Source organism: Lithobates pipiens, unplaced genomic scaffold (genome assembly GCF_037356315.1).
Source record: "Lithobates pipiens isolate NorthernLeopardFrog02 unplaced genomic scaffold, aLitPip1_a1.2 Scaffold_16, whole genome shotgun sequence".
Classification (NCBI taxonomy): domain Eukaryota; kingdom Metazoa; phylum Chordata; class Amphibia; order Anura; family Ranidae; genus Lithobates; species Lithobates pipiens.
Window position 1 is genome coordinate 387994322 of NW_027507748.1, and position 24199 is coordinate 388018520.

General features: G+C 45.2%; 1 protein-coding gene across 5 annotated transcripts in view; it reads left to right on the forward strand.

Moving 5' to 3' along the window:
- The window catches only part of TPST1 (tyrosylprotein sulfotransferase 1), a 151818-nt gene that overhangs the window by 95562 nt on the left and 32057 nt on the right, over positions 1-24199 (forward strand). For all 5 annotated transcript variants that reach the window (XM_077482278.1, XM_077482274.1, XM_077482279.1 and 2 more), the window contains one exon: positions 12208-12406. In XM_077482278.1, coding sequence (XP_077338404.1) covers positions 12208-12406 — 199 coding nt within the window. The remainder of the gene's footprint in view (positions 1-12207; positions 12407-24199) is intronic.

Genomic DNA, 24199 nt, shown 5'->3' on the forward strand with positions numbered 1-24199 from the left:
TTTGGTAAAAAAATCACAATAAGCATTTATTGATTGGTTTGCGCAAAAGTTATAGCGTCTACAAAATAGGGGTTCATTTTATGGAATTTTTTTTACTAGTGATGGTGGCGATCTGCGATTTTATTTTTTTATTTTTTTTATCATGACTGCGACATTATGGCGGACACATCGGATAATTTTGACACATTTTTGGGACCAGTGTCATTTTTACAGTGATCAGTCCTATAAAATTGCACTGACTGCTGTAAAAATGACACTGGCAGTGAAGGGGTTAACCACTAGGTGGCTAGAGAGGGGTTACGTGGGTCCTGGGGAGTGATTCCAACTGTTAGGGGGCATGGCTACGATGACACTTCACTGATCATAGCTCCCAATCACAGGGAGCTGTGATCAGTGACAGTGTCACTAGGCAGAACGGGGAGATGCTTGTTTACATTAGCATCTCCCCGTTCTTCAGCTCCGTGAGGCGATCGCGGGTATCCCCGCGGCGATCGAGTCCACAGAACCCGTGATCCTACTCACGGAGCTCCTGGCAGGGTCGCGTGGGCCGCCGCCGGTGCGCACGTGACCACACGGCGGCAAATTCAAAGGGACGTACCTGTACACCCATTTGCCCAGCCGTGCCATTCTGCCAAAGTATATATACATGCGGCTGTCGGCAAGTGGTTAATGACAATTAAAAAAACAAATATCCACATGCATTACAACTATGAAGTGGAAGTAAAGGCTAACTTGATTCCAGCTTTCCACATGCAATTCCATTGGAATAATCTCAGTGAAAGTAGATTAATTCCATATTAAAAGTACATCACCTCTGTGTTGTATGGATAAGATTGGCCACTTATCAAAATAAATGATCCTAGAGATCATTGAACCAGATCACTGTGCATGACAGGCTGGAGAGCAGCAACTTCTCTGTGTGCTTGATGTGATAAACAAGATAGAGGAGACACATGAGCCTGAATTTGCTTCCTGAAGCCAGCTGACTACTTGTCTTGTCTTCAGAACCCTGTATATATAGCATGTCTGGATTCTACATCCTGTATACAGCACATGCCTGGATTCTGCACCCTATATACAGCACAAGGTGTTTCCCTGTTCTGCCTAGCAACATGACAGAGATCCACTGCTCCCTGTCATTGGGAGCAGTAATCTGTCATGTTCTAGTGAGACAAACCCCCCCCACAATTAGAATCGCATTCCTAAGACACACTTAACCCCTTGATTGCCCCCTCGTGTTTAACCCCCTTCCCTGTCAGTGTCATTTACATAGTAATCAGTGCATTTTTAGAGCACTGATCACTGTATAAATGACAATGGTCCCAAAATAGTGTCAAATGTGTTCTGATGTGTCTGCCATAATGTTGCAGGCACGACAAAAATCACAGATCGCCGCCATTACTAATGAAAAAAAATAATGGTAATAAAAATGCCTTAAATCTATCCCCTAATTTGTAGATGCTATAACTTGTGCACAAACCAGTCAATATACACTTATTGCGATCTCTATCTCTATTTTTCTTTTTTTAACCAAAAATATGTAGAAGACATATCGGCCTAAACTGAGAAATTCATTTTTTATATATTTTTCGGGGGTATTTATTATAGCAAAAAGTCAACAATTTAGCTTTTTTTTTTCAAAATTTACGCTCAAAAGAAATCTCTATTTGTGGGGAAAAAAAGAACGTCAATTTTCTTTTGCGCGCAACATCGCACGACCGCGCAATTGTCAAAGCAACAGAGTGCCGTATCACAAAAAGTACTCTGGTCAGGAAGGGGGTAAGTCCTTCTGGGGCTGAAGTGGTTTAAGTAGTGCATGCATTACTTTTGGTGCATTCTGGCTCAATTTTGAGCCCATTCAAATTAATGGCTTGAAATCACACTGCACCCAATTGCCTATGAATCGCACAGTGTGGTGACACATTCTCTTTTATGGAGACTTCGAATGTTTAAACTTTCAGCACAATTCCAGGTAATATATTGACAATAGCATTGGAGCAAATTCCGATTCTGTAACTCTAATGGCCTGTACACACGACCGGTTTTCTCTATCGGAATAAACTCTGAAGTTTTTTCTGACGAAATTCCGCTGAAACTCAAGAACGCGGCGACGTATGACGGGACTAGAAAAAGGAAGTTCAATAGCCAGTAGCCAATAGCTTCCGTCTCGTACTTGCTTCAGAGCATGCGTCGTCTTTGGTCCGTCGGAACAGCATACAGACGAGCGGATTTCCCAATAGGAATTGGTTCCGCCGGATATATTTAGAATATGTTCTATTTCTAGATCTGTCCAGAATTCTCGAAAAAAAAAAAAAAAAAAAAAAAAGTTGAGGCATACACCCGATCCGATCGGAATATCCAATGAAAATATCTCGTCTGACTTTTTCTGTTGGACATTCCGCTCGTGTGTACACGGCATTACTCTGCTTTTCTCTGTGATTCCACATGTACTAACTCTGGTTGTATATCTTTTCTTGGAGTACATACAGTAATTTGTAGGTGAAGGATATAAAAAAGCTCTTAAAACTAGTGATGGACGAACTTCCGACGGGACGTTTCGCGAACGCGAAACGCGAACGGACACAAACGTTCGCGAAAACGACCGTTCGCCGCGGGCTCCATTGACTTCAATGGGAGGCGAATTTCGCAAACCTTTAGGTCGAATTTGCGGCCACGGGGTAATTATTAGGGGGTAGCACGTAGTCCCACCACCTGGACAATAGCATAATACATGTATGAGGTGAATTTGGGATCGATAACTACAAGCATTTTTTTTTTATTTGGGAAATTGTTCTGACAATTCAGGACTATGGAGCTAATGAAGGCAATGGAGGAGAGGGAAGGTCAGGGACCAGGGTAGGCAAACAAGAGGGTGCAGGAGATACAGAGCACTGACAGCAGCACCGTAATACAGAGCACTGACATCAGCACCGTGACATACAGCGCTGACAGCAGCTCCGTGACATACAGCGCTGACAGCAGCTCCGTGACATACAGCGCTGACAGCAGCTCCGTGACATACAGCGCTGACAGCAGCTCCGTGACATACAGCGCTGACAGCAGCTCCGTGACATACAGCGCTGACAGCAGCACCGTGACATACAGCGCTGACAGCAGCTCCGTGACATACAGCGCTGACAGCAGCTCCGTGACATACAGCGCTGACAGCAGCTCCGTGACATACAGCACTGACAGCAGCTCCGTGACATACAGCGCTGACAGCAGCTCCGTGACATACAGCGCTGACAGCAGCACCGTGACATACAGCGCTGACAGCAGCTCCGTGACATACAGCGCTGACAGCAGCTCCGTGACATACAGCGCTGACAGCAGCTCCGTGACATACAGCGCTGACAGCAGCTCCGTGACATACAGCGCTGACAGCAGCTCCGTGACATACAGCGCTGACAGCAGCACCGTGACATACAGCGCTGACAGCAGCTCCGTGACATACAGCGCTGACAGCAGCTCCGTGACATACAGCGCTGACAGCAGCTCCGTGACATACAGCACTGACAGCAGCTCCGTGACATACAGCGCTGACAGCAGCTCCGTGACATACAGCGCTGACAGCAGCACCGTGACATACAGCGCTGACAGCAGCTCCGTGACATACAGCGCTGACAGCAGCTCCGTGACATACAGCGCTGACAGCAGCTCCGTGACATACAGCGCTGACAGCAGCTCCGTGACATACAGCGCTGACAGCAGCTCCGTGACATACAGCGCTGACAGCAGCTCCGTGACATACAGCGCTGACAGCAGCTCCGTGACATACAGCGCTGACAGCAGCACCGTGACATACAGCGCTGACAGCAGCTCCGTGACATACAGCGCTGACAGCAGCTCCGTGACATACAGCGCTGACAGCAGCTCCGTGACATACAGCGCTGACAGCAGCTCCGTGACATACAGCGCTGACAGCAGCTCCGTGACATACAGCGCTGACAGCAGCTCCGTGACATACAGCGCTGACAGCAGCTCCGTGACATACAGCGCTGACAGCAGCTCCGTGACATACAGCGCTGACAGCAGCTCCGTGACATACAGCGCTGACAGCAGCTCCGTGACATACAGCGCTGACAGCAGCTCCGTGACATACAGCGCTGACAGCAGCTCCGTGACATACAGCGCTGACAGCAGCTCCGTGACATACAGCGCTGACAGCAGCTCCGTGACATACAGCGCTGACAGCAGCACCGTAAGCAGCCCCAGGAGGAAGTCAGCACAGCACAGGGATGGTGTGATCCCCTCATAATAAGAACCCCCAGGAGGAAGTCAGCACAGCACAGGGATGGTGGGAGCCCCTCATAATAAGAACACCCAGGAGGAAGTCAGCACAGCACAGGGATGGTGGGAACCCCTCATAATAAGCAGCCCCAGTAGAAATATGACACCGCTCAACCTCTTCAAAGAGGAGGGTAGGGGCATATAGTACGGTGTGCTTTTTTGGGTCAGGGAAGTGAGCCAAATGAATTAAGAAGGTCTGTGTGCTTGATTCCAAAAATTGTTTATAGACATATACATGGTCTACTGATCACATGTGTTGAATTCCTCCGAGATCCATGCCTCATTCATTTTTAGAAATGTGAGGTAGTTAACACTGTGGTGAGCTAGGCGAGTACGCTTATCGGTCACAATCCCCCCTGCTGCGCTGAACGTCCTTTCGGACAGGACACTGGATGAGGGGCAAGCCAACAGTTCGATTGCAAATTGGGCAAGCTCTGGCCAGAGGTCAAGCCTGCCCACCCAGTAGTCTAGGGGTTCATCACTCCTCAGAGCGTCCACATCGGCCGTTAACCCAATGTAGTCGGACACCTGACGGTCTAGGCGTTCCCTGATGCTGGATCCGGATGACACCTGTCGATGGGTCGGCTGAAAGAATGACCTCATATCCGAAGTCACCAACACATCTTCAAACCGGCCTCTTCTTGCAGGCGCTGTTGGATTGGTACCCGCAAATCCTTCTCTGGGAGTGGGAATTGCTCCTCTGCCAGCGCACGCAAAAGCAGAATGCAGCATTTCTCGAAGCAAGGCCTGGAAGTGCTGCATTCTGACAGCCCTCTGCGACGGCGGTAACATTTCCGCCATTTTGTGTTTGTACCGGGGGTCTAAGTACGTTGCCACCCAGTACTGGTCCTTGACCCTCATGCTTTTTATACGGGGGTCCCTATTAAAACACTGGAGCATGAAGGCCCCCATTTGCACTAAAGTGGAAGCGGTGTGGTGGCCTGGCTCCTGCTCATCATCCAGGATAATGTCGTCCTCTTCATTCTCCTCTCCCCATCCTCGCACAACAGGGATCCCAGAAAGGTTTAAAGCATGCTCTTCTTGCTCCTGCTCATCCGCCCCGGCACCATCCTCCTCTGACTCCTCATCAGACTCCTGTTGTTGACTTGTCTCAGATAGAGTAGCCCCCCCTGGGAATTCATCCAGCATTGCGACTTCCTCATCTTCCCGCTCCTGCTCCTCCACAGCCTGATCAATGACACGACGCAATGCACGCTCCAGAAAGAAGGCATAAGGTACCATGTCACTGATGGCGCCATGGCTGCGACTGACCAGTTTGGTGATCTCCTCAAATGGCCGCAGAAGTCTGCATGTGTCGCGCATGAGCAGCCACTGGCGCGGTGAAAAAAAACCCAGCTCCCCAGAACCGTTTCTTTCGCAGAGTTCATACAGGTAGACGTTAACTGCACGTTTCTGCTGGAGCAGCCTATCAAGCATATAGAAGGTTGAGTTCCATCGCGTCGGGCAATCGCAAATAAGACGTCTGACCGGCAGATGGTGTCGCCGCTGAATGTCAGCAAGGCGAGCCATGGCCGTGTAAGATCTTCTGAAATGGGCCGAGATTTTCCTTGCCTGCCGCAAGATGTCCTGGACCCCAGGGTATTTGACAAGGAATCGCTGCACGACCAAGTTTAAGACGTGTGCCATGCACGGCACGTGCGTGATTTTGCCCTGTTTCAATGCGCTAAGCAGATTGGCACCGTTGTCACACACCACTTTACCAACTGTCAAATTGAGCGGTGTTAGCCACTCATCTGCCTGTGAACGCAAAGCTGAAAGGAGTGCCGGGCCAGTGTGGCTCTTTGCTTCCAGGCACAACAGACGCAGCACGGCATGGCAACGTCTCACCTGGCATGTGGAATAGGTTCTGGGGAGCTTGGGCGGTGCAGTGGAAGAGACGCTAGCAGCGGAAAAGGAGGAGGCAGCTGAGGAGGAGAGGGAGGAGGATGGAGTAGGAGGAGGAGAAGAAGAGTCAGGCCTGCATGCAATCCGTGGCGGTAAAACCAAATCTACACGGGTGCCACGGGTTACATGCTTGACGGCCGTCAGAAGGTTCACCCAGTGGGCAGTAAAACTGATATACCTTCCCTGCCCGTGTTTGCTAGACCACGTGTCTGTGGTCAGATGTATCTTGGCACCGACACTGTGTGCCAGAGATACATTCACTTGCCGCTGAACATGGCCATATAGCTCTGGGATGCCCTTCTCTGAGAAATACTTCCTTCCTGGGACCTTCCATTGTGGTGTTCCAATGGCCACAAATTTGCGAAAGGCCTCCGAGTCCACCAGTTTATATGGCAGTAGTTGGCGGGCTATGAGTTCTGACAAGCCAGCCGCCAACCGTTGGGCAAGAGGGTTATCCGGCGTCATCATTTTTTTACGCTCAAACATTAGGCCCACGGAAGCCTGCCTTTTTGCAGAAAAATGTGAGCTTGGCGTGATGGAAGGTGGAGTGGAGGACAATTGTGAGGAGAGAGGAGAAGGAGAAGTAGAAGACGAGGCTGGACGGTGAGAGCCTGCAGTGTGGCTTTGTGTGTTCCGTTGCTCCCACTGGGCTCGGTGATGGCTGCTCATGTGCCTTCTTAAGGCGGTCGTCCCTAGGTGAGTATTGGGCTTACCGCGACTAACGCGTTGACTGCAAAGATTGCAGATGGCAACGCTATTGTCAGCAGCGGACACGTTAAAAAAAGCCCACACTGCGGAGCCATGTGCCGGTGTCCTGGGAGCGCCAGATGTGACCGTACATGGTCGATGACTCGCTCCTGATACATTTGCAGTCTGCTTTGTCCCTGCTGTGCAATGTAAGTCATTGCTGCTTCTCCTCCCTATCTGCTGGTCCATATCTCCCTCTGAACTCCCCTCCTCTTCCTCTCTTGTGGGCACCCACGTGACATCACTAGACACGTCATCATCAACGTCACCTTCCCCACCGCTATAAGTAGAGTAGGCAGCAACACCGGGGACCAACCTCCTCCTTGGGCTGATCTGGGTACTGGCGTCAGACTGCTGAGTAGCGCTTGTTGCTACCTCCTCTTCCTGATCCAATACCAAGAGTGGCTGCGCATCAGAAATGTCCTCTTGATATGGATCGGAAAATAATTCCAGTGACTCAAGCGGAAGGTATGTGGTGGTGGTGGTGGTGGTCGTGTTGTTGGTGGTAGTGTCTTTGGGGGTGCACATAGCAGAGAGTGAAGAAGAGGGTGCAGATCGAGAGGATGAGGAGGGTGCAGAAGAGTAAGGCTGAGCGAGCCACTCAACCAAGTCTGGTGCATCCTTTAAAGTAATTGAACGCACCTTCTGCAACTTCCCACTTTGGCTCAAGCCTGTTGCTCCTGCCCTACCCCTACCACCCCTGCGGAAGGGCCTGCCTCTTCCTCTGCATGTCATTTTTTAAATGACCCTGTGACAAAACTCTTAGTCCCTATACCGCTGAAGGACTGCTGCAGTATAGGTGAGCGGTCAGCAGTGGTGCACGTCAACCCTATCTATTGTGGACCTATAGCGGTCCTTACAGAACAGCAGACTGTACCGCACTCAAGCCTATGTACCGTAGCACCCTATACCAAGTTACCAGTCCTTATAAGAACTTTTGTGGACCAAGCAGGTTGTGTATTAGTGTTTAGCAGACTGTACGTCAGTCCCTATACCGCTGAAGGACTGCTGCAGTATAGGGCAGCGGTCAGCAGTGGTGCACGTCAACCCTATCTATTGTGGACCGATAGCGGTCCTTACAGAACAGCAGACTGTACCGCACTCAAGCCTATGTACCGTAGCACCCTATACCAAGTTACCAGTCCTTATAAGAACTTTTGTGGACCAAGCAGGTTGTGTATTAGTGTTTAGCAGACTGTACGTCAGTCCCTATACCGCTGAAGGACTGCTGCAGTATAGGGCAGCGGTCAGCAGTGGTGCACGTCAACCCTATCTATTGTGGACCGATAGCGGTCCTTACAGAACAGCAGACTGTACCGCACTCAAGCCTATGTACCGTAGCACCCTATACCAAGTTACCAGTCCTTATAAGAACTTTTGTGGAACAAGCAGGTTGTGTGTTAGTGATTAGCAGACTGTACGTCAGTCCCTATACCAATGAAGGACTGCTGCAGTATAGGGCAGCGGTCAGCAGTAGTGCACGGCAACCCTATGTATTGTGGACCGATAGCGGTCCTTACAGAACAGCAGACTGTACCGCACTCAAGCCTATGTACCGTAGCACCCTATACCAAGTTACCAGTCCTTATAAGAACTTTTGTGGACCAAGCAGGTTGTGTATTAGTGTTTAGCAGACTGTACGTCAGTCCCTATACCGCTGAAGGACTGCTGCAGTATAGGGCAGCGGTCAGCAGTGGTGCACGTCAACCCTATGTATTGTGGACCGATAGCGGTCCTTACAGAACAGCAGACTGTAACGCACTCAGGCCTATGTACCGTAGCACCCTATACCAAGTTACCAGTCCTTATAAGAACTTTTGTGGACCAAGCAGGTTGTGTGTTAGTGATTAGCAGACTGTACGTCAGTCCCTATACCAATGAAGGACTGCTGCAGTATAGGGCAGCGGTCAGCAGTAGTGCACGGCAACCCTATGTATTGTGGACCGATAGCGGTCCTTACAGAACAGCAGACTGTAACGCACTCAGGCCTATGTACCGTAGCACCCTATACCAAGTTACCAGTCCTTATAAAAACTTTTGTGGACCAAGCAGGTTGTGTGTTAGTGTTTAGCAGACTGTGCGTCAGTCCCTATACCGCTGAAGGACTGCTGCAGTATAGGGCAGCGGTCAGCAGTGGTGCACGTCAACCCTATCTATTGTGGACCGATAGCGGTCCTTACAGAACAGCAGACTGTACCGCACTCAAGCCTATGTACCGTAGCACCCTATACCAAGTTACCAGTCCTTATAAGAACTTTTGTGGACCAAGCAGGTTGTGTATTAGTGTTTAGCAGACTGTACGTCAGTCCCTATACCGCTGAAGGACTGCTGCAGTATAGGGCAGCGGTCAGCAGTGGTGCACGTCAACCCTATGTATTGTGGACCGATAGCGGTCCTTACAGAACAGCAGACTGTAACGCACTCAGGCCTATGTACCGTAGCACCCTATACCAAGTTACCAGTCCTTATAAGAACTTTTGTGGACCAAGCAGGTTGTGTGTTAGTGATTAGCAGACTGTACGTCAGTCCCTATACCAATGAAGGACTGCTGCAGTATAGGGCAGCGGTCAGCAGTAGTGCACGGCAACCCTATGTATTGTGGACCGATAGCGGTCCTTACAGAACAGCAGACTGTACTGCACTCAGGCCTATGTACCGTAGCACCCTATACCAAGTTACCAGTCCTTATAAAAACTTTTGTGGACCAAGCAGGTTGTGTGTTAGTGTTTAGCAGACTGTGCGTCAGTCCCTATACCGCTGAAGGACTGCTGCAGTATAGGGCAGCGGTCAGCAGTAGTGCACGGCAACCCTATGTATTGTGGACCGATAGCGGTCCTTACAGAACAGCAGACTGTAACGCACTCAGGCCTATGTACCGTAGCACCCTATACCAAGTTACCAGTCCTTATAAGAACTTTTGTGGACCAAGCAGGTTGTGTGTTAGTGATTAGCAGACTGTACGTCAGTCCCTATACCAATGAAGGACTGCTGCAGTATAGGGCAGCGGTCAGCAGTAGTGCACGGCAACCCTATGTATTGTGGACCGATAGCGGTCCTTACAGAACAGCAGACTGTACCGCACCCAAGCCTATGTACCGTAGCACCCTAGACAGACCAAGTTACCAGTCCTGATAAAGAGCTTTGTGGAACAAGTGAGTTGTGAATGATTAGCAGACTGCAGCAGAAGGGCAGCAGTCAAGTATAATATTCTTTCTATATTTGGAAGAAAGAATATTATACGTGTACAAGCCTATTACCGTACCACTGATACCAGTCCTGAAAAGAACCTTTGTGGAACTAATAGTAACAGCAAGTCTTTAAAATTATCCTCACTGCCTGACACACTGCTTCCTGCCTGTCCCTATACAAATTGGCAAAAAAGAGTAGGCTGGAACGATTAGCTGGAACAGCTCTTTTGTGGACCTGATAGTAACAGCTAATGATGATGATGATGATGATGATGAAGAAAGACTAATCTGGCTGAGCTGTCCCTAAAATAGCAGCATACAGCGCTCTGTCCCTTTATCTAAACTGACAAAAGAAACTCAGGCTGCTGACCTAACACCTATACCAGTCCTGAAAAGAACTTTTGTGTACCAAATAGCTAGCGTTTTCTCTGTCCCTACTCCACACAGGATCCTTTCCCTACAGTGACAGAAGAAAGAATGTAAAATGGCCACCGGATCGGGTGTATTTATAGGTTAGGGGGAATGTCCAAGTGTCCATGAGCTGTCATGTCTCAATTGGTTGTCCTGTAACACATGATAAACGTGTCACGAAAGGTTAAAGTTCTTGTATACATTAAACACGTAAGTCCGCCGGGGCGAACGACGGAAAAAGGCGTTCGAACCCGCGGACGGCGAAAGTCGGAAATTCGCCGCGAAACGACCGCCGGGCGAACCGTTCGGCCATCACTACTTAAAACGACTTTACAAACTCATTTACATGCTTACCAGACATATACTGTATGAAGACAAACTAAATATTGGGTTTTAAAGTATATCTAATGAATTCTTTTTAACTATATGGGATTTTTTGGTGCTCTGTTTTGTCTAGAGCTCAGATCTGATTTTTATATTTGCACTGTCTGGACTGTATAATAAAGCATTTTACAGCAGAGATAAAAGCACAATTCCTTCAGTTGTATTGGAAGAGCTGTGTATTTTCTCTCAAGTGTTCTAAATCCTTAAGGGATTTCATGATAAATGTGCCTCTGCTTGTGTTGTCTGATGAATTCCTGTTATTTTATTCAAATATTGTATGAAGGAAAGCCGTGAGACCAGGACATAGGCAGATGTTTTCTTGATAATTAGGATGATTTGAATCACATAATGAAAGCAGGAAAGTTCCAGAAAATTGCATCCTGTCGGTGAATCATGCTTATGGTGTTTTTACAACCTTTAACCCCACCGGCACTGGCTTTTATAGCAACAGAATGCAGAATACTGTTTTCCAGACATTTAGGGTGACAAGTTTTACTGACTGGTGAGGAAGTACCCTTCTGTAAGCAGGTAGATGCATTCCCTTTATATGGGTAGTAAAGTATATGGATAGTTTTATTTGAGCTTAAAGGTTTTTTTTTTTGCTCTTTACAGTGGCTTGAAAAAGTATTCGTAACCTTTAAAATTTCCTATTTCTCATATTACAACCAAAAACGTATTTTTATGTGATAGACCACTAGCACATACAGTAAGTGTGAAGTGGAAGGAAAATGATAAATGGTTTTCGAAATGTTTTACAATTAAAAATGTGAAAAGTGTGGCGCGTATTTGTATTCAGCCCCCTTTACTCTGATACCCCTAATTAAGATCTAGTGGAACCAATTGCCTTCAGAAGTCACATAATTAGTAAATAGTCTACCTGTGTGTAATTTAACCTCGGTATAAATACAGCTGTTCTTTGAAGCCCTCAGAGGTTTGTTAAAGAACCTTAGTGAACAAACGGCATCATGAAGACCAAACACACCAAACAGGTCAGGGATAAAGTTGTAGAGAAGTTTAAAGCAGGGTTAGGTTATAAAAAAATACCCCAAGCTTTGAACATATCACAGAGCCTTGTTCAATCCATCATCTGAAAATGGAAAGTGTATGGCACAACCGCATTTTATCTACCTTGCCTTTATATTTTGTTTATTTACAAAAGTATCTAGCTTGGTTTTGAAATGGTCTTGTGCAGGGTATATGCGTTAATAATAATTTACAAATAACTACATCTGAACTTTTGTCCTAAAGAGTGTTTCATTTTTTTGTCTTTGTTTTTCTCCAGGGTAGAGAGGTCCACTGATCAAGTCATCAAGCCGGTCAACGTGGAAGCTTTGTCAAAATGGGTGGGGAAGATTTCTCCAGATGTTTTGAGAGACATGCCAGTCATTGCACCAATGTTGGCCAAGCTTGGATATGATCCATATGCCAACCCCCCCAATTATGGAAAGCCAGATCAGAAGGTCCTTGACAATACAAGACGGGTGAGTTTCATAACCACAATAGATCAGTAGTTCTGCCTTCACTCATTTTGCTGCATGCTTGGGTCTGGTCCGTGACAAAGCAAGCATTCTTGTCTTGAGAATTAGCATGACTGCTGATAGCATTTTCTGAAGGAAGTCAGAAACGAAAGTCTGAAGATATCTGTCATGGCAGGGCTTCTTAATGTGGACTGAAAAATATTAGGATCCCTAAAAGGTGTAAATGTGTAGGGAAAGGGTGATATCTTGCTTTGTTTTTTTTTTTTTTTTTGCTGCAATATTTTGTGTTCAGTACTTGGACTGCTTTTATTGCTTTATAGTGAAGCTTCAATACTAAAAGATGTATTTTGATTAACTAAAGTAATTTATATTCCTATGAACTCAGTAGCTAATGTAGACTTTCCATGGCAACAGTATTTTCCTTTCACTTCCATAGAAAGGCCTATTACATCACACAGCCTTTCATTGATGGAAGTGAAAGGGCTGTTTCAGAATAATTTCCTGGTCTATTGAAGGCATGTATGCCTTGTGTTTTGTCAGTGTCATCATGTGTTATGCTTTATAAGCTATTGGAGTCTACTCTGTATTGTTTCATATCCTCTATCCTTCATTTAAAGGGGAATTCCAATTTTGGTGCACAGTACCCCCCTCTAAAAAATGATTTCCTGCTTTTGTGATTGACTGACTGAATTTTTTAGACATCTGCAGTAAGGTACAAATGTGCTTTTAGGCATTGTCTGCAATAGGAATGTCATTTTTGGCCAATCCATTTACTATAGCTGGCGGTACTGTATTCTGATGGTGGGGAACGTTCTCCATTGTCGGAATACAACAGCTCCACAGGAGGGATTCCTTCATTCACATCATGAGGGAATCGATTCATAGGGGGGCTCATGCATGGCCTGTCTAATCTACTCAAATGGCATCTGCCTGTGTAATGTGTGGGTGCTCCAATTGGGCATAGTGTCACAGCTGAGTGGGACTTAATTCAGACGTCATTGAAGTTGAGTTTCTGTAATAAAGATGAGCTAAATGAGTTTAAAATAGCTGATGGTTTACTTTAAAGTGAATATTAACTTTAATCACTAAAAGTGCTTCTTGAAAGCAGGCACCTCCCTTGTCTGTGTACTCTTCTGTCTGCCCACCTGCCATCCTACTGTCAAAAGAGAATGCCCTTATGGAGTCTTATTGAATAGGGAGTAAGCCAATTGGGTGGGGTTTTGACCCTAAGTCAGTTCTCCATAGGAAACTGAAAGCAGTCTTGGGGAGAAATGTTTAGAAAGGAAGGTAATTATAGAGCCTAATTTTAATTTCCATTATAGTAAATTACACATTTCCCTTTAAAGTGTTTCTAAACATTAAAACAAAAATGTAATATATTTGTTACAGTATTAGCAGGCCTTAAAAATGTGGTAGTTGCATTTGTTTATTTTTAGGCTTTTCCCCTTTGTTCTCATTTGTTTAACACACTTCCTGTCGTTGTATGGTTGTATAACTGTATCTAGGGGGAAGCCATGATTGCCACCAGGCTACTTCCTTGTTTTGGACTATTAACCCCTCCTCATCTCCATTACATAGGGAAACTTTTGTTTGTAGTTCAAAGTAGGTTGCTGGTAAAACTGATTGTTTTATATATCAGTTTAGGTTACAGGTAGTTACACTGGCATTTTGGCAAGATTAATTTGTTATCTTATACAAAATATGATTAGCCTGAAAAAAGAAAAATACAGCCACTACATACAAGAACCGGTAAGCTGCTGAGAGAATTAGGGCCGGTTCACACTGCAGGCGCGGCGAGGCGTCTCCGACTTGCCTCGCCGCGACCTCAGCGGCGACTTGCAGATGACTTCTGTATAGAAGTCAATGCAAGTCGCCCCCGAAGTCGCCCAGAAGTAGTACAGGAACCTTTTTTCTGAGTCGGAGCGACTCGAGTCGCTCCTCTCAGAACGATTCCATTGTACAGAACGGGGGCGACTTGCGGGAGCGAGGCGAGGCGAGTCGTGTCGCCTCGCATCGCCCGCTGTGTGAACCGGCCCTTTAAATGTAATGAATTCAGTGAACATCGGAAAGAGGAGCTGTGAAAATAACACAGGTACCTCCTAATTTATATATGAACCCATTAAAGTATAAGTCTATTCACAACATTTGTGTTTAATTTTAGAAAGAATGGGTCAGGTTTGGAAACCCTGGTTTGTTTGTTTTTTTTACAAACGAGAGATGGACTAAGGGAAGCCAGACAAATCTTAGGCTTCCTGCTTGAATATAAATCGGATGCAGCAGAATTATGCGGGTACATTGCCTATAACAAACCTGTGGGTTTGTTCAATATTCAGTATGTTATAAACAAGTATATTCAATAATCAGTATATTATAAATTAGTATATTTGTTCAAAGATCACTAAATTTAACATGGTAAAAATGTTTGGCTGGATTTCCTGTTTAAAGCTGAATTCCCAGAATTTTTCCCAGAGAAGGACTTTAAAGGGGTTGTAAACCCTCATAGTTTTTCCACCTTAAAGCGGGAGTCCGCCGGGACTCCATGTTTTTTTTTTTTACTGCAGCTGCTGACTTTTAAAATAGTGACACTTACCTGTCCAGCGCGCCCGCGATGTCGGCACCCGAAGCCGATCTCTCAATCGTCTCTCGGGTGCTGCCGCCGCCATCTTGGGTATGGGAATCAGGAAGTGGAGCCTTTCTGCTTCATTTCCCGCTTCCCTATTGCGCATGCGCGAGTCGCGCTGTGCAATAAGGATGGACCCGCTGCCTCTGGGATCTGAGTGTTTCCCAGCAGGCAGAGGGGGACTTTCAGAAAGGGGCGTAATCTACGCCCCTTTCCGCAGAGAGCTATCCCAGAAGTGGGTGCAGATACCTGTACTGTACAGGTACCTGCACCCCCCTCCCCCCTGAAAGGTTCCAATTGTGGCGCCGGAGGGGGGGAGGGTTCCGATGAGCGGAAGGTCCACTTTAGGGTGGACCTCCGCTTTAATGCATTTTATGCATTAAAGATGAAAAACCACCTGTAATGCTGCAGCCCCCCAGCCCGCCCGTTTTACTTACCTTAAAGCAGTCTTCTTCCATTCGGGAAGAGTATACCAGCCGGTGTCTCGTCTCCTGAATGGATAGATTGATAGCAGCGCAGACATTGGCTCCCACTGTTGTCAGTCAGATCGTATGATGCGGGGGCAGGGTAGAGTCTTGCATTCTGTGTGAATGGACACAGGTGCAGGTTTCGGGAGCACGTCCCCATGAGTGTCCACCGTAGGGGAGCCTTCTCGCTGAGGGACCCCAGAAGAGGAGGATCGGGGCCACTCTGTGCAAAACGAACTGCACAGTGGAGGCAAGTATGACATGTTTGTTATTTTTTTTTTTAAAAAGAACACAAGGGTTTACAACCCCTTTAAATTATTCATATAGATGCCATTTCTGAGACCTCCAATGCTGTAATGTGGAAAAAGTAACCAGACGGCTTATAGAAATGCTATAGATTACCCCTTTCTGCTCTTTTGATCTTCCTATTGACTATTGGGGCTGTACATCACACTTTGTAGCCAATATAAAATACCCAGCATAGGAGGGGCAGGTCAAGGACTGTCCATGAAAGATCTGAGGGGTTTCCATAGTAGAGAACGTCTGATTTTTGCCAAGCACTCTGAAATTAAGTGTGTATGTTCAGGTACCTCAAACTGTACCTGTGTTATAAGCTCAGCAATGCTTTCCTGCATTTATGAATGTGAGAAAAATTTGTATTGCTTACCAGTTGGGTGATGTCCTTCTTGATAACCCTTCAAAAATTAGAACAAATACATTTCCCGGGAAATGAGTCAGTCTGTATGAGACAAAGGGCCTGGAGTGTAAGGCCAGAGATGCAGTGCTGCAAGTGAGAGCCAACTAGGCTGAATGTTATTTTGTTGATGGACAACGAAATGCTGAAAACCCCTGCCAGGGAGACCAATGTTTGCTGAACTTGCTTTTGATATAAATGGACAAACAAAGCCCTTAAAAAGATGCGAGTAGCGGTGTCCTTAAAGCTCTACATTTGACGCTGGTCCTTTAAAGAATATTAAGCAATAGGTTTACACTTCATAAAATGATTTTCGTGCTGATGCAGTTAAATATTTACCTACCATCTGGATGCTGAAATATCAGCATATAGCCAATTCTCATGTCAACATAAGCTGCAGAAGGGTAAATTGTGAATGCGGTAACAAATATAACTATGCCTGGAATAGTAACTATTAATGCTTTTAGAGGAATAGTGTCAGTGTTGGGAAGCTCTGGTTATGCAGACATTGTTTTAAAGTGAACTCCATTTAATACCCTTGGTTCTGGTTAAAGTTGTAATATAGGTAGGTTTCTACTCGCAACCCCTTGCTGGGCTGTATTAGGGCCGGTTCACACAGCGAGGCGCGGCGAGGCGTCTCCGACTTGCCTCGCCGCGACCTGCGGGGACCTCAGCGGCGACTTGCAGAGGACTTCTGTATAGAAGTCAATGCAAGTCGCCCCCGAAGTCGCCCAGAAGTAGTACAGGAACCTTTTTTCTGAGTCGGAGCGACTCGAGTCGCTCCTCTCAGAACGGTTCCATTGTACAGAACGGGGGCGACTTGCGGGAGCGAGGCGAGGCGAGCCGTGTCGCCTCGCATCGCCTCGCTGTGTGAACCGGCCCTTAGCCTTTGTTGATGCCTCTGTATAAACCAATAGGGGCAGATAACACTTTTCTGAAATAGCACTGCTTGCATGTGAACTTCTATATTACTATTTGTTACTTGTTACTAGGATTTACACATTTTCTAATTGGATTCAGCATGTGAATACTAGGTAAAAGTTGTGTGAATCTTGTGTTAAAAAAATTATCAATCAGACACCTACATGTGGCTTAATGCATTAAAAAAACGACTATGGCATTTTTGTGAGTTTCCACATTTTGCCATTGGGAACATGTTACTTGTTCCACCTGTTTTTAAGGTGGAACTTGTAACATGTTTTAGATCCTGCAGCCTCCCTGATCCCCCTTCTAATTGTGACAGCAGACCGGGAATCTTCTCCCCGCATCCACCATCACTATTTGAAAACAGGTGTGCACCCACATGGCTACGTCATTCATTTAGAGTTCTGTGAATAAATGAACTACAAGTACTGACAGCCTTTGTGGCTGACAGCTTGTAGTTCCCAATAAAGAACAGTCTGGGTGTGCTAACCAGAGGGTGTAGTATAAGGTATCTGCCTAAGGAAACTCATCAATATATTCAGTGGTGGCCGGGGCAACTACCCCCCTAATGCGCCCGGCCCCTAATCTACATGCAGGGTGCCAGACGATTGGATTTCAATGGGGGTTTTCTTTTAAGCACATAAGAGCCTGAGGCTCCAATTGGCTTCAAAACAGGATGGCCTCGGTGTGCAGAGCACTGCATCCTGAGCCCACCTAGTTGTGTGACATTAGCAAATTAATATTTACCAATGTCTTCCTGCTTCTCCTCCCGGCCAATCAGGTAGCGGGTCCTGAGACCCGATTGGCCAGGGAGTCTTAGGGCTCCCGGCCAGTTGGGTCTCAGGACCCACTTCCCATTCAGCCATGAGGAGAAGCAATGGCCCCTCGGCATGCTGGAGCAAGGAGCAGCATCAGCCTCCTAAGCCTGCCTTACCGGCTCCATAGAGCTTGCACTAGGCACTGTCCTAGCAGAAACCCATAGCTCCAATGAGCAGGTCCTCCCAGTCAGTAGCCTGGGCTAGGAGTAGAGCTGCACAATTCTGGCTAAAATGAGAATCACTTTTTTTTTTCTTAGAAGATAGATCACGATTCTCGCGGCGTTACATCAGCTTTCACATTAAAACAAAAAAAGTTGGGCTAATTTTACAGTTTTTTTTGTTTTTTTCATTAATTGACGTGTATTTTTTCCCAAAAAATTGCACTTGAAAGACCGCTGGGCAAATACAGTGTGATGAAAATATTGCAGCAATTGTAATTTTATTCCCTAGGGTCTCTGCTAAAATGTGTGTGTATATGTGTGTGTGTATATATATATGTATATATATGTATATATATATATATATATATATATATATATATATATATATATATATATATATATATATATATATATATATATATATATATATATATATATATATATTAATTAGAGAGAATGTTTGGGAGTTCCAAGTAATTTTCTAGTGAAAAATATTGATTTTAACTTAAACAAGTGTCAGAAAAAGATTGACCTTTAAGTGGTTAAACTTCCTGCATTTACACATTGTTAAAAGCTTGGCAGACTGCCTGGATTTTTTCTTTACACACAGAAGGTTATCCCTTTGATCTAAGAAGGAAGAGTTGGTTACAATGTTTCATGTTAAAAACTTGGCAGACTGCCTGGATTTTTCTTTACACACAGAAGGTTATCCCTTTGATCTAAGAAGGAAGAGTTGGTTACAATGTTTCATGTTAAAAACTTGGCAGACTGCCCAGATGAGCTTAGCAGATAAGTCTCTCCACTTGTTATATGAAAGAATTGGCAACTGCAATAGAGATCATCAGGGGGGTTGAATTGAGATCTCGATTTTTTTAACGATTAATTGTGCAGCTTTAGCCAGGAGTGTGTATTGGGTGCAGCTCTCTGTCAGGGGAAGCCGCTCTCCCATCACTAAGGAGGAGATTGTAGCAGCCGGAATCCCGAGCTGCCCCTTTAAGGAAAACAATAACCTGTGTGTGTGGGTAGAGGGGCTGCATCCTGAGAATCGGGTACATGTTTGAAGTGAAGGGATGATTTCATCTCTGTAACGAGAGCTGCCTGGGAGGGAAGAGATGGAGCGGATGGATGCAGAGATTGGTTGGTTTGTTTGCCCCCCCCCCCCCCCCCAAAAAAAAATATTGAGTGACAGCTGCCACTGAATATATTGAACCTGTGCATTGACATTTTCATATCGTGATCTGCAATTTTCAGCAGTATACTGGCAATGTAAGTGATGCCTATTAGGAGAATAATTCCAAATGTGCACTCAATCCCCGTGAATCAATTGAAATATTGTTTTTCATGTGAATAGATAAATTCTTTTGAATAGATGAAGAGTTAGAGCAGATGGTGAAGCACGACTAGCCAGAGAGCTGTTAACCAGTAAAAGAGGTTGTTCAGACATGTTCATTTTCTTATTCCCAGCAGAGGCATCACAGAGAATATGAGCAATAATTAGGAACCGTGGAATGTATATCAATATGATTGCTGAAATAACCAGTATAGCATGAGATTTTAATAAGACACATTTTACAAAGTTCATATGCTCTGCATTGTGCTTGATATAATCTGACTTTACAAAGGGGTATGGTACTATTTTCATTTTTACTAAATTGGGTTTAAAAATGCACTCTTTTCCTAATGATCTATAGTGCTGTAAAGCTGGCCATACGTTATACAATTTTCTTGTACAGTTTTCCTTTAGATTTACCAAAACCATCAAATAGGAGGTCAAACCTAAACACTTCCAATTTGTATGCAGTCAGACAGGCCCTTGTACTACATAATGAAGGTAAATTTAAAGGAAATTGAATAAGAAATTGGCATAAATGTGTGGCCAGCTTAAAAGAGAAGCATGGGATTTTTTCTTTCGGTTTCATACTGACCTAGGTGGCTGCAGTTTTCACAAATGTCCTACTGTGATTTGAATGTGGTTCAGATGGAGCCGGCAGCCACCAGCATCTTTAACATTAGCTGGTTGTTAAGGAGCTGGCTGGGAAGTTAACTGCCGTGTTCTTAACAACGGATGTTTCATCAGCTGTCAGCGGGGTTCCCCACTTACAGCTGAATGTAAAAAAAACACAATAAATGTGGGTGAAAAAACAGCGTGGGGGTTCTCCTTAAAATCTGTACTAGACCCAAACATAAAAAAAAAAATATGTGGGGTTCTCCCCCCCCCCCCCAAATCCTTACCAGGCATTTAGGTCTGGTATGGATTTTGAGCAGAACCCCTGTGCCAAAAAAGACATGGGGCCACGCCCAAAACCCATACCAGACCCTTATCCGAGCATTTAGCCTGGCAGGCCAGGAAAGTGGGGGGACAAGTGAGAACCCCTCCTGAACCATACCAGGCTACATACTCTCAACATAGGGGGGTGCTTTGGGGCAGGGGGTCTGCCATGTCGATGGGGACAAGGACCTCTTCCCCACGACCCTGATTGGTGGTTCTGGGGGTCTGCAGCAGGTAGCTTAATGGAATCTGGAGGGGGACCCTAACGAGGGGGCCCCTAGATCCCGCCCCCCATATTTGAATGAGTAAGAAGACATTGTACCCATACTCATTCACTAAAAAAAAGTGTCGGAAATAAAAACACGGTTTTGGACAATTGCTTTTTTTTAAAAAAATGATGTCCCCCTATGTAGATCCATTTTCATTGACGATGCCTGCAGCCACCGGCCACAAAAACCATGGATATGGCAAGAGTGTTTGCTCTGGCCTTTGTTGGCTGAATCATATCCTGGCAGGCACAGATAATTTGTAGATTGTCTAACCTGGCAGCAGCTGTCAGTACAGCGTTGCATATGTTGAACACCCCAAATTTTAAGGCATGCAGAATCTGAGCTATGATCAGTGGATGCAGTGCTGGTGATGTGCGCAGTTTCTATCAAGATGGACAGGAGTAATATGTGGACAACCTTAATGTGTGCATTAGTCTGCAACTGTGATCTGAGGCAGAGCACCCAAAAATGTGTTTTATGGGTAATATTTTTATGTTGTTCACCTTGTGATTGTATTGCTTGCTTTCTTGCTTCTATATGATCAACATGTATAAATACATAAGTGGTCCATATAGTGAACTTGGTGTTGAGGTAATCACTTTAAGGTCATCACAGAGGACAAGAGGGCACACTTTGTCTGGAGGAAAAGAGATTTAATCTCCAAATATGGAAAGGTTTCTTCACAGTAAGAGCTGTGAAAATGTAGAATAGACTCCCTCAAGAGCTGGTTCTGGGTAGCTCAGTAGCTTGGTTTAGAAAAGGACTGGATTCTTCTAAATGTACATAATATAACTGGGTAGCAACATTTATAGGTAAAATTGATCCAGGGAATATCCAATTGCCTCTTGGGGGATCAGGAAGGAATTGTTTCTCCTGCTGGAGCAAATTGGATTTTTGCCTTCCTTTTGGATCAACTGTGGGTATAGGTTGTGTATATTGGATTGGATTTTTTCCCCCTCTTTTATTGGTCAAACTAGATGGCCTTGTGTCTTTTTTCAACCTGACTAACTATGTAACTATGGTATGTCCAGCATTCCCAATAGCATAAGCAAAAATATCACTTTTTATGGAAGCTACTAGAATGGTTAGGTCTTTTCAGGATTTCTGGAGACGAGTAGCAGAGGAACTAGCTTGGTTGAAGTTTGCTAAATCAATGGGCCCTGATGGTATTCATCCAAGAGTTCCAGGAGAACCTTGAGATATAGTTGTTGGACCATTAACAGATCTTTCTAATCAATGTCTTCAAACAGAAGTTCCCCATGACTGGCAGATAGCTAATATTGTACCTATCCAAAAGAAGGGCAGCAAGGTAGGAGCAAGCAATTACAAGCCGGTGAGTTTAATATCTGTTGTAGTCAGTTTAATGGAATCACTTCTGAAAAGAAGGATCATTGATGATTTAAAGAGGAAGTAAACCCTGATGGGTTTACTTCCTCTTTTTTTCCCTGCAAAGGTAAAGCATAATGGACTACTATGCATCGCATAGTAGCCCATTATGTGTCACTTACCTGACACAGGAGCCAGCGAAGTCGCCGCTGTCCCCTGTAGTCCGCCGCATCCATCTTGCTGGTGGCGTCTCGCAGCTCCGACGAATCACAGCGGCGAAGCCGCGATGACGTCACTCCCGCGCATGCGCACGGGAGTCGCGTCTCGCAGCTCCGCCGCTGCCATTCGGCGAAGCCGCGATGACGTCACTCCCGCGCATGCGCACGGGAGTCGACAAATTAGGCAAATCCATTCTTGGACTTGCCGCATTTAGTGCGCCTGCGCGCCGCTGTCTACGGCGCATGCGCCGTAGACAGCGGTGCCCATTTTCGGGCAAATATCTCCTAAACCATATAGGTTTAGGAGATATTGCTTGGACCTACAGGTAAGCCTTAATCTAGGCTTACCTGTAGGTCAAAGTGGTTTGAAAGGGTTTACTTCCTCTTTAACTGTTTGCCGACCAGCTCACGCCGATATACTTCAGCAGAAGGGCATGTACAGACATATTAATGTACGTTGCCAGGTTTTTCCCTGCTTCACCTAGTGACACTGGCACTGATCACACCTATTTGTAGACGCTTTAAACTTTGCGCAAACCAATCAATAATCGCTTATTGCGATTTCTATTTTTTATTTTTATTTTTTTACCAAAAATATGTAGAAGAATACATATCGTCTTAAACTGAGGGAAACATTTTTTTTAAAGTTTTATATATTTTTGGGGGATATTTATTATAACAAAAAGTAAATAAATAATGCATTTTTTTCAAAATTGTTGCTATTTTTTTGTTTTATAGCGCAAAAAATAAAAACCACAGAGGTGATCAAATTCCATGAAAAGAAAGCTCTATATGTGGGGAAAAAGGATGTCAATTTTGTTTGGGAGCCACGTCGCACCACTGCGCAATTGTCAGTTAAAGCAACGCAGTGCCGAATCACAAAAAGTGCTTTGGTCTTTAAGTGGTTAAAAACGCACAACATGCTGGACCCAAAGCAGAGGGCCAATCATGTCAGACTAATATGACTGAATTTCAGCAAAGCATTTTATGCACGTTCACATAATGATCTAATAAAAATAATTGTACAAGGTAGGATTAAATCCCTTATGCAGGCCATACACGGTCGAATTTCGAACGAATTTTCTTTTCAAAATCAGAAAATTTGTTTTTTTTGTGATCCAATGATGCCACCATTGATTTTCGAAATTCGGCCGGCCAAGCCTTCAATTTCACCTCATGTTGCTACAGAAACGAATTTTCTTGGCTGGGAATCTTCTTTTATCTCCGTACATTTTCTTTTATCTCCGTACATTTTCTTTTATCTCCGTACATTTTCTTTTATCTCCGTACATTTTCTTTTCTTATTACGTTTCTCGCACGATTCTCCCATCATTGATTAGAAAATCGTTCGTTTTTCTAAAAATTTCCAACATTTCCGATTCCTCAAATTTTATTTCCGCACGAAAATCGGCTGTTGCTGCAGCCCACTAATGGTGCGAAATTCATACGAAAATTCTTAGATACGATTTTCGAAAGAAAATTCTTTCGAAATTCGAACCGTGTATGGCCGGCATTAGTGTCACAGTGCATACGCAGTAAGTGATATAACTAAAGGTTTGTTGGGCTACGTATGTCTTTTTGCTGATAAGACAAAGGTGTGTAATAGGGTTGAGATCAGTGGAAGTGGTCAAAGGAAAGCTAGGACAAGTCCAGAGACGGGTAACAAAATTTGGTTAAAGGCCTAGGCCCTAGGGGATAAAACATGTCAAGAGAGACTTCAGGAACTGAATATGTACAGTCTGCAGGAAAAAAAGGGGGGACATGACGGAAACCTTCAAATACATTAAGCGGGTAAATAAGTTTCAAGAAGGCTTTATTTTTAATATAAAGGCAAGATCAATAACACAGGAATGACCTCAAACTAGCAGGATGTGGTAGTGAGCCAGGCAACAGTAAGGCCGCGTACACACGGGCGGACTGTCTGGCCAACTAAGTCCGTCAGACAATCCGACAGACAGTCCGTCCTACTTTTGAATGAACGGACTTGACCACACACGATGAACAGACAGTCCGCTGAAAGCTTGCGCGAT